Below are 11,350 nucleotides of genomic sequence, written 5' to 3' on the forward strand. Positions count from 1 at the left end.
GTCACACAGAACGTCAATTTTCGGAGGCAAAAAAAGCTACGTAACCGTTTCCCGGAAGGCGACCGTTTTTTTTCTGACGCCGCAAATAAAAGCGTGAAAGTTCGGAAACCAATCACGTTGTGCGGAACAGCCATATTCTAAACTAACACTATAGAGTACATCAACACGGAGGTTCTGTAGTAACCAATACGCAAACTTTGACACTTCATTCAACCTCGACAAAGGCAGCTCAGACCAGATCCACTCCTTCCCTTTTTTACCTTTCACAATAAAAGCCCTAGACGAAATACCCCTTTTTGCACTGAACTTCGACATCTATCCGAAACTTTTATACATACATACATAAATGCACCACTTTATGTTGCATTTTCATATATTGTTGTTTGTTTCTGTTTGAATTAGTCACTTCGACTCTTAATCGATAGGCTTGTCCCAGTTACAATGCGAGTGTCTTTGTGCATGAGTGTGAGGATCCATAAGAAAAAAAGTGCAATAATATTATTGAAATAAAAACAAGATGACTTTTTGAATTCACACATTTTAATTCACTTCAACGCTGGATGAACTAATATTTCATTGGAACTGCATTTGTGTCCGACCCTGATTCCTGTCACACAGAAAAGCACAATATCATCATACGGAGGGATTGGAGTCGACTTCGTCATCAAAAGGCAGAGTGTAGCAGCCGATCAGGACAGTCTAACAACGTGGACACTATCCATTCTCCGATATTATTTTTTTTATCAACATACTGTATACTTGTACACAACTGACACCAAGGAAAACAAAAACAAAAAACTGTTTTAATTCTTAAATACTCCTGTGATTGAATTTGCCTGGCACAATGAAATGAACTGATCTCACCGAGTTGTCCAAAGGAAAGATTTTTTTCTTTTTTTTTTTTCTGATACTCCAAAACTGGCTCAAACACTTAAAAGTCACTCCGCAAAAATAAAAGTATATTAATAACAATTCATCCCGTGTCGGGTATTTACAGACATCAAAAGTGAAGAACAGAGTCAAACCTGCCACATTTCTTTAATGGCTCAAAAAAAGTAGATTGTCATCAACTGCGGCGAAATAGCAGAGTTTTGCTTTCTTAATTTCGCTCATTTACTATTTTTGGGAAACAGAGCTATAAAAATGGCATAATACAACATAACAGGACTTTTTTTTTTTTTTAACCAAATAACACTCAGTAACTGCTTTTTTTATTTTCTTTCACTCTCCGCTCCTTTTCTTCCTCTTCTTTTTGGGCAGAGCGCTCTTAATGTCTCTTGTTTCCCAAACCACCGCCCAGTTCTGAGAACTGATATTTAAACCCCACGGAAATAAAAACTAAAATTAGCACGCGATGACAGCAATTCTAACCATAATAACAACAATAATAACAATAATGATAATAATAATCATGGATAAAGATAGCAATAAATAGGGTTGGTGAAGTTTAAGTGCGGGTAGGTGTGGTGAAACACAAGACTGTGGGCACCAATTAGAGAGAGGAAAAGGGGGGACAGGGTGAGATGGAGAGAGGAGAGGGGAGAGGGAGAGTGGAAGAGGGGTGGACTACCGCACATAAAGTGACTGATTGTTTGGTGGCTGAATCTCCGTTCCGTCCTTCCTTTTTTGATGTTTTTCTCACCACACACCTACGCCAGGAAGGGCTCGGCGTCGCGGGCGCACAGGCCCTTCGAGTGTCCCTCCACGCCACATCCTCTTGATGTCCTCCGGCCAAACTGTCTACTGTCAATTTTAAAAACCTCACGCTGTTTTAGTTTACCTCAAGAGGAGAGACGGAGGGAGGCGAGAGAACATCACATCCACAAAATGTCAGTGTCTTTGTGAACAGTAAGTGCTAGATTGGGCTGGTAGTGATTCTGGAGTGTGACGGTGAGGCGAGGGCAGCTTGTCGTGGTGGTCATTCTTTCTTTTTTCTCGCGCGATGAAACGAAACTCGTGGACGAACAGCGACTGCTGTCCGTCCCCGTTCTCAGGCAGGCAACAGCATTAACAACATTAGTGTGTGTCCTGAGGATTTATAGGATTATAGAAGTCTCTCTCTCCCCTCCCCCACCCCGGGATCCAGTCTATAAATGTCACTCAGCGGGGAAAAATTCAACCCCGGCATGAAGGGAGTACGTCTAACGTGACTGTGCTTAGACTTAAAGAGAGGAAGAGCAGGAACCATTTCTGGCCCGAAACCGGTGAAATCCCGCCTCCTTGGAGTGTCTCTTCCGGCGATTGGCTGATCGGGAGAAAGTCCGGTTGTCGACACGTGGAGATTTGGTCTTGTGTTTGTAAATTGGAGGCATGAGCAGCAATAGATTTCCTGTTAATGACAGTTTTTGCGAGTGAATTATTGAAATGTTTTTTTGGGGGAATCGTCCTTTTCGCTGAGATAATTTCACTCCAAACACATGAGGTGTTCACAGATGTCTGTCACTTTAGAGAGTCTGTCTGGTCGTTTCGGCGTATTTGATGGTTTCCTGACGTTCACCTCCCGTCAATTCACGACCAGTTAATTTGTTGTTTTCTCTCCCCCTCTCTTTCTCCCGTTCCTCTCCTCCCCGTGTGTCAGTCTCTACCTCTGGTAGTCGGCCTGCTCTCTGGGACTGGATGAGGAGCTTCCGGGCCCCAGAGGGCCACCGGGCCGGCCGTGCCCCTTGTCATTGTCTTCCTCCTGAGCCATGTTGCTCCCTGAGGACGAGTGGCTTGAGTTGGAGCCGCAGGAGGCCGGAGGCTGGTTCGCCCCCACCGCGCTCACGCCGTTCCCCTCCGCGGACTGGTAGATCTCCTCGGCTCCGTCCTCGCTGGACTCCGGGTCCTCCGAGCCCGAGAGCAGCTCCTCTTCTCTGTACTCGCTGACGTCCACGCCTCCGCTGGCGGCGGCTCCCTCTCCCAGCTCCTTGAGGCGGCCGTGGTGCTTGACGTGGTAGCGCTGGTTCTGGAAGAACTTGATGATGGTGTGCTTGGGCAGGTCGAGCTGCGCCGACAAGGTTTGGATGGCCTCCTGGTCTGGGTACAGGCCGACATCCTGGATGAAGCTCTGCAGGATGCCCAAGGCCTCCAGGGAAATCTAGAATACCCAGAAAGAGAACGTGAATTAAAACCAGTTGAAATGACATAATAATCCTTTCATGGGTCCTGATGACGAGAGCGAGTAGAACCACATATTGTACCTTAGTGCGTGATCGTGGCTTCTTGTTGCTCCCAGCGCCGCCGCTGCCGGTGCCAGGAGGACCGCCGCCGGCCCCCGTTCCCATGTTCTGTGACCCCTCCTCGTTCAATGGGGTGGACGATGATTGCTCCTCGCGCATCGGAGACAGCCGGTGCTCCTTCATCGGGGGCGGGGGTGGCCTGTGGTGTGCCTGACGAGAAAGACAAAAGAGCTGATTGATTAACGGGGCACAGTGACCCCTGATCAAGACTGCAGCAGGAATTCAACACGACGAAAACCATGATATTCAACTTATTTTCCCTAAATCCTGTATAATGCATTTGTGTCTGCAGCCGACAGTAACCTTGTATGATGCAACACATTCCACCAGTAACTTGCCCCCCCTACCTCCAGCACACAGTAGCCAGGGCTGCACACGGTGAGAACAAGTGTTTCACAGCTCACAGAACGTCGCGGTCTATTAACCAGCTCCACCGCTGGCATTCAAAACTGTCTAGTTATACCTTTGACCTAATGTGTGAAAGAGTAGAGCCAGTACAACGCCAACCACCTGTCCAGAAAGTCTCTCATTTACAAATTTGTGACACCCAATCATCACTATTTAACCAGCCCACTCGACACCTCACAGGGACAGAGAGTAGAGGGGACGTTTTGATTAGTGCTAAGACTGTCTGTAAAATCTGCTGTGGTTCTGACCCAAGAGACAAAAAATATATGAATATATTGTTCCAGATATTAAGTGCAGAAATACAAAAACGTTGTTTTAAGTTTTGCAACACAGTGAACAAATAATAATTGAAGTAGATCTGAACCCTTCAGTTCTTTCTAAACAAGTAAAACATGTCAACACTCTGGAAGCTAATGCAGGTTCATCTTTTATTTTTAACTGCAGGAAAATGTAGGCACATCGAATCAGTGATTTGCTCGATGTGTTTAGCTTTGGGACTGTAGTCACTTCATAACTCAGGGATGTATATTCGAGTATCATCTGCATAGTTATAAGAAACTACTTTGTGCTGCTGAACAGAAAAGGCTCACGAATAGATCCTTGAGGAACTCCACTAAGCATTTGTGTTTGTTTAGACGTGTAGTGTTAACGATAGAAACTGGATAATAATCATATAATGTTATAATCATCTATGGGCAAATAATACATTATAGAATACATTAAATTTAGATTTATAGATGTAGTCTTAGAGAAATAATGTTCATAAAACATTCAAATAGTCGTCCTTTACAGTAGCTATTTTTCATATTATCTTTAGGTGTATATTTTAAACCTAACGGGATAAAAAAGGTTTATTTTGTTGTTTACACTGGAAAAGGACGAACTTCAGACGAGTGTATCTGGGTTTTCATCAACAAGGGCTATGAAGGCTCAAAGGGAGATTCTAAATGGAGACATTGAGGGTAGGTGTAGAAATGTGTTAGTTACTCTGATGGGTGGAGCTCTCGCTGTCAGACGGGGGGGGGGGTCCTCCGGCTGTTACGACCAGTGTGAAGGCCTTGTTTTGACAGGATGAAGTGTTGGGAGGGAAAGTGGGGACCTTCGGTTGTTTGTCAGGAGGTAGAAGCTGTTGTGAGAGCGTTGCGGTCGTGTCCCGCCCACTCGCTTTAAGAGCAGGGAGGGGCCTCCCCACTGGAATGCCCAGCTATAAATCTGTGGCGCATTAAAATTAAAGGACCCACATAAAGATAATAGTCATTCGCTTTTCTCTCCCTCCTCTTCAATAATAACAGGGTATTACTTCAATAATAATACTGCAGGGCAGGCCAGACCATGAAATTGCTGCGATTTCATTCATTCAGGAAGGGAGGGGGGGAGGAATGACCAATTTACAGGAATTCTGTATGTTTTTCCCTTTTTTTGTCATTTCTTCTCTCTCCCTCCCCCCAAAAACTTCTGTTTCTTTCACACAAAGTGACGTTTTTTTCAGATATTGACAAAAGACTGTAAGAGTGCCCTCTATAATGAGGACCACACAGCCGCAAGCATCCCCCACACAAACTTACTGAGACACTTAATAACTAAATTCAGGGTAAATCATGGAGGGGATTGCGAAAAAAACCTACCGTCTCCCCACTTCCGCCCACAGACCTTCATCGTTTCTATGCTGATTTGGGCCGACAGCAGGGACTCTTGGATCAATCGCCACACACACACACACACGCATGCAACAATGGGGAGTCTGGTCTCCCTCATGCACTAATGATGATGTTAGCAAGCAGAGCCAAACACACCAGGCTGGTCGGCTCCTTCAGGGTTCGTCTCTTTTATCTCCATCTTCCTACAAATGGTCATCCTCTGTCTTCTGTGCTCACACTCTTCTTATACCTTTTTAGTTTCTACCTCCCTTTAGTGTCTTTTCCATCTCTTCTTCTGTGCTTTCTCCCCCCTCTGCCTCCCTCTCCTTCTCCCTTCAGGTCTAATACATCAGGACACTAATGAAGTGGACCTCTGCCAAGCCAACATGACTCCACATCCAAATCAGCCCTGAACTGGTGGATGCCAGGAGCTCCCACCTCCTCCTCCTCCGCCTCCTCTCAACTCCCTCTCACTGCTGTCCCTCCCATTGCAACTCCCAACTTTCTACACCTTCAGTCCCACCCCCTGTGTCTGTTTGCCCCGTGCTCTTCGACCTCTACCGTCTGTAACAAACAATATCTGTTGTGTGCTGATTTACAGACTTCAAAAAGTGAAGTGAGACTTATTATTTTCAATTCATATTAAAAACAATGGAGAAAATCAATAGTTCAGTGTATTTGGGCGCATTAATGTACAATAAACTAGTGCAACATATAATGGACCCTGGTGCATAAACAGCTAATTATTTGACTGGAAGCCCTTTTTGAGCTCTCAGTGTTGCAAGAGGACTTGAGGCTAATCATTGTCTCCTTACTGTGTAACTTTGTGGAGCACAGAATCCAGGTGAAAGTCATTAAACTGATCTGCTCCTTTCTGTAAATATGATTAAAAAAAAACTGAAAAACAGTGAGTCTTAGTCAGAAGTCATGGAGGGTAGACTTACACCCCCCGGGACAATTACTGGAAAATGTAACTAACCCAACCGCCTCCTCCAGACTAAATCATCTTAAAAAAAGGTTCTTAGTCACTGCCATCCAAAATGACCCATATGACCATCTTCTGATCCCCCATCAGCACCACAACCCCACAGGTTTGGGGATTAAAAGCGACCTGGTTGCAGGTTAGGAAAGATGCTGGTTTGGGTTTAACACTCGGTTGAGGTCAGGGAAAGGTTGCGGTCGTAGTGCAAGGACAACATTGACTGCTCATAACATAAGAACAAAGGTTTCCCGAAGTCGCACGCTTACATAACCCAAGAGCAAACCCAGAGCTCCTCCTTTTTTAAATAACGTGGAGCAGCTTCCTCCTTTGCGTTGACACATTTCAGAAATCACATGGTCACACGAGTCAACGTAAACAAACTGACAGATAACCAATGCTGTCATTTTCCCGATGAGGAAGTCTCCATCTTTAAAAGTACTTCATTGATGTTACGTTTCAAATGTCAGAGTATGGTACTTACCGTAAGTAAAAGACAAGAAACATAAAAATATACATTTTATGCAAGTTTATGGTTTTATGGACCGTTAGTAGTGGTAGTACTTTTTAAGTAAAGTAACTGATTACTTTTTTGACCAATGCTCGCACTGTGGTGTTTAAAATGACACTTCAGATTGAAATTATGCTCATTCGAGTCACATAAAATTACTTTTTTTTGCAGAAATAACCAGTAGGAACGTCAATAGAAGCTTGCAGTATGTTTGTCCCTGTTCACCTCCCTCCCTCCCTCCCTCCCTCCCTCCCTGGCTCTTTACTCCTCCCATCTCTGACCGTTACACTTTGGGAGAGACAACATGTCACTTCAGAGCAACACAATACAGCCCCGCTCTCCCAAAACCACAAGCACTGGAGCTCCACGGCCAGACCAGCTCCTCTCATGGCATGATTCAATATTCCTGAAAAACTTATTTTCCTTCTCTCCGTCTCACTCTCTCTCTCTCTCTCTCTCTCTCTCTCTCTCTCTCTCTCTCGCTCTCTCTCTCTCTCTCCTGGCAGCGCTGTGAGTGCACTGCAGTAAAATGAAAAAAGTTTTCTTTTTAAACGTAAATCAAGGCGAATTACGGCTCAGAACTATGAAAGAATTATAGAACATGAAATATTCATCTTCTCCTTAATGAGCTCTGGTTCTCCAGGGCCCCTAACTCTCTCTCTCTCTCTCTCTGTTGTGGTGGGGGGAGTGTGTGTGTGTGTGTGTGTGTGTGTGGGGGGGGGGGCAGTGTATGACCACCAGAGACACCATTAACAGAGAGATAAATATGTAATGAAGGAAAAAAAATCACTTTTCTGTTAGTTTTGTGCATGACTTCACCGTTCCTGTTAATCTGTGTTTCTCTTATTTTCTCTTTCTCCCTCGGTCTCCTTCTTTTATTCTTGTGTTTGAATAAGTGTGTCTGTCTCTCTCTCTTGTATTAGAACAAGTGTGTCTCTTTCTCTCACTCTTATATTAGAATAAGTGTTTTTGTAAACTAATGTTTCTTCGATGAGAAACTGCATACACAAAATGTTATTGAGGTGAGCTGGAGTGCAGCTAAGCAAGTGTGTGTGTGTGTCTGTGTGTGTGTGGTCATATATATTTGTGTGTATATGCATGCTATTTTTTTTATTCAAACTGTGTGTGGTATTCATTCCACTTATCTGCAATTAAACAATTAACTTAATTGTGGTTTGCCAAAAACGCTCAAACTCCACCCTGCAACAGTGAATGAGAGGCCACCGGGAGGAACTGAAGACAGGAGGGGGAGAGAGAGAGAGAGAGAGAAAGGGGAGAGAGAGGGGAGAGAGAGAGACAGGCGGCTACTTCCTCTCGAAGTGAATTAATGAATACTAACAAATATTTGTTTTATAAATGTAAAATAAATGTATTTTTATGGAAATAGCAGCGAATGATTGATTGTGACAGTGACAGAGAGGATGAACTCCATGTTTTATGACCTACAATCCATTTTCCTACTGATAATTAATGATTCTATTGAACCGTTTGATATTACGGTTGATCCACGTTGTCTCTTTGATTCCAGTGTAGAACCTGTCTGATCCAGTTCATGTTATTACGGCCCTGCTGTTTGTTTATGACAGTTAAAGAACATGAAGTTCTGTCGTGTTTTCGTTCTCTCTTTTAGTTAATCAGCGGGGCTTTGCTCTATTTTGGATCACATTGTTAATGACGTAAACATTCACAGTCTGGCAATATTCTAAATGTTTCTGATTATTAACAAATCCAAACTAAAAGAGCAAAACCAACAGAGTGCTGCTCTGACTCCGTGCTCTGGTTCCTGAAGGCACAAGAGTTTCAAGGTTCGCGAATTTCGTAAAAAAGAATCATTGTCCAAAGCGACACATGTGTTTTCCCCATACAGTACACATATTACATGTACGTTGGCCCACAATGTACCACCAAAATCATTAGAAATGGACAAACTGCACAGCAAACGGCTTTCAACCCATGTTAAAGCTAACAGCAGACATTCTGACTCGTCATAGTAGAAACACAGGTTTAAGCTGAAGCAGCTAAATGGAACGCAGCCATCATTAATTTTTCTATTTACACCTGAGCTTTTCCTGCTGTGACATATCAAAATGTCTTTGAGTTTTTGTTTTTTTAAAGATTTGTTTCCAAAGGACTCAGAGGGACTCATGAGTGGCCTTTTAAAGGGGCACTCTCCTGATTTTACACATCCAGAGGAGTTTACTCTTCATGGGAAACATTTCTCCGCTGTATAATATCGTAAAATAACTGAGAACGTGATACCTGATGACGTCATCAGGGTTTTCTTGGCTTGGGCTTTTTAACAGAAAGTCTATGAGTGGAGTCTTATGAAAAAAAGACACGAATGGGAAGTTTTGCATTTTTCTACTAGGGCTGGGCGGTATGGCCTAAAATGTATATTATGGTATAATTTTGCGGTCTTCATCACAGTTTACTTGTTTTTCCTAAGAAGTCAATAAAAATGCAACACTAAATGACTCACACGTGCTGATCACCAAAAAACAGAGGTGAGATTTTACTCGGTGTCGACGGGAGCAATTTGTTGCTGCTTTGGCAATAAGCACCTTTTCTTTGTGATGTCAGTAAAGCACCTTTGGATTGAAGTGAGACACAAAGAGAGGAGGAGGAGGAGGAGGAGGAGGAGGAAGGGCGCAGTGGTTGTTACGTCTTGTTCTAGTCCACCACTCCTGGGGTCTCAGCCTCGGTGAGCGGTCATATACACACACACAAACACACACACACATAAACAACCACTTGACTTGCAGCAGAAATCAATTTAGCAAAAACAATAAAGAAATTATTTATAAGGGCAGACTCTGCCAAATTAGCTGTGGGACGCACTTAACTGCTGAAGCCGTATGAATAAAGAGCTGTGGAGCGAGCACCAGGACCGTGTCAGTCATGGAGAAATGTGATGCTGCTGAGGTTACTGACATGCAAACACACACACACACACACACACACACACACACACACACACAGACACACACGCAGCACCTGCAGACTTAATGGACACACAGTCAGAGATCTCCCAAGATGCAGAGACGGCTCACGCTACTGTACATCCAGTCCAGGCCAAACACACATAACCGCACAGTTACGTCTCAGCGCCGCATTCATTTTTCATGTGATCATCTGTGGTCGGTCGATTCAGTTTTTTTTGGGAGACCCTCTTATTGTCCACGATACAAGGGGGGGGGGGGCTCGCGTTACCAACTATCAGTGTGACATGCTGTGTATGTGCAATGTGTGGCAGATGGGACACATGTGTGGTCTGTGGTGGCAGGCTGGCTGGAGCTGGAGGTTTGGTGGTGGTGGTGGTGGTGGGGGTGGGGTGAGACAGAGGGGAGGTGGAGTCTGAAGACAGCAACACACCTCATTTCCTATTAATAAATCACCAGTGTTTCACCACAGGTCATCTCCCAGAGTCTCTCGAGGTGGGCTGGGGGTTACAGCATGGGCGATATGAGGGTATACTGTATTTTTAGTCGTTGCTGAGAGTGTAAGAGGAGCAGAGGAATGTGTTAACGGTGCCTTCCCATCAGCCTTTAATACAGAGCTCTGAATGGAAAGAGAGAAAAGGATCTGCTTGGTGGTGGGGTTGGAGGTGGGCGGAGACCCGTGAAACGGCACCATAGCATTGGTGTTGCGATGCTAAATGGGAAGCATTCGCCTGTTTCTGATTTATGGCATATGGTATGTGCTATATGTGGGATATAATAGCCGGGCATTGGGGAGGGGGAGGGGGAGGGGGGGGGGGGGGGCCTGGTGGTTAGACAGACTGTATCTCAAACAGAGGACCTGGGCTCAAACTGAAGTGTGTTTGAGCAACCAGGGTATTCAGTTTGTCCTTCGACTTCTTTACAGTGCAGCCACCTGTAGTTGGTGCTCTGGACTCCAGCACGTTGGATTTAAAGAAATAGTTTTACATTTTTGGGGGGAAATATTCCTTTTTGCTTTCTTGCAAATAAAGAGAAGATTAATACAACTCTCAAATCTTCTGCTGGAGCCTGAAGACAGTGAGCTTAAGATCATGTTTTATCCAAAATGACATGATGCATCCGAACAAAAATAGTATATCGTACTGTATGTGCTGGGAGCCTCAACAATGACACAGCAGATAAGAGGTTTGACAAAACGATCTCTGCTCGAGGTCAATGTGTATCATCATACACATTCATCAGTAGATAGAGTTTGCCAGTTGTTATGAAATGTCATAGTATAGTATGTCATAAAAATGTAATAAAATGTCATAGTACAGTATGTCATAAAACTTTTATTAAAAATGTCATAAAGAGTCATGGTATAGTTCGCCATAAACAGTCGTAGTAAAGGTGGCTACAAGGCCTAAATAAGTGTTAGTAAGGACCAGTGTCTGCTGAAGTCAGAGTTGTTGAGTCAGCTTTTATTTTAATTTGACCAACATAGTTTGATCCCTCAAATTGGGGCACGGTGGATAAAACCTCCAACCACCCAACCAAACATGTAGATTGTGAGAAAAGATGTTTTTTTTGTGTCGTCTTACGGTCATATTTCTGTGTCGTCTGCCACTTAAAATCAATAACAGATAAGGTATTATCTATACAGCCTGAGATTAATA

The 11,350-nt window shown here is 44.0% G+C and overlaps 1 protein-coding gene across 5 annotated transcripts in view; it reads right to left on the bottom strand.

Moving 5' to 3' along the window:
• Positions 1-522: 522 nt before the first annotated feature.
• Positions 523-11,350, bottom strand: part of satb2 (SATB homeobox 2) — a 52,337-nt gene continuing 41,509 nt past the window's right edge. For 4 of the 5 annotated variants that reach the window (XM_031873316.1, XM_031873313.1, XM_031873315.1 and 1 more), the window contains 2 exons: positions 3,180-3,389; positions 523-3,076 (listed from right to left, as the gene is read on the bottom strand). In XM_031873316.1, the coding sequence (XP_031729176.1) occupies positions 2,582-3,076; positions 3,180-3,389 (705 nt within the window). In that variant the 3' untranslated portion in view covers positions 523-2,581. The remainder of the gene's footprint in view (positions 3,077-3,179; positions 3,390-11,350) is intronic. The other variant, XM_031873314.1, reaches the window with a different exon arrangement.

This window comes from Anarrhichthys ocellatus, unplaced genomic scaffold (assembly GCF_004355925.1).
Source record: "Anarrhichthys ocellatus isolate YVR2014 unplaced genomic scaffold, GSC_Weel_1.0 scaffold71, whole genome shotgun sequence".
Classification (NCBI taxonomy): Eukaryota; Metazoa; Chordata; class Actinopteri; order Perciformes; family Anarhichadidae; genus Anarrhichthys; species Anarrhichthys ocellatus.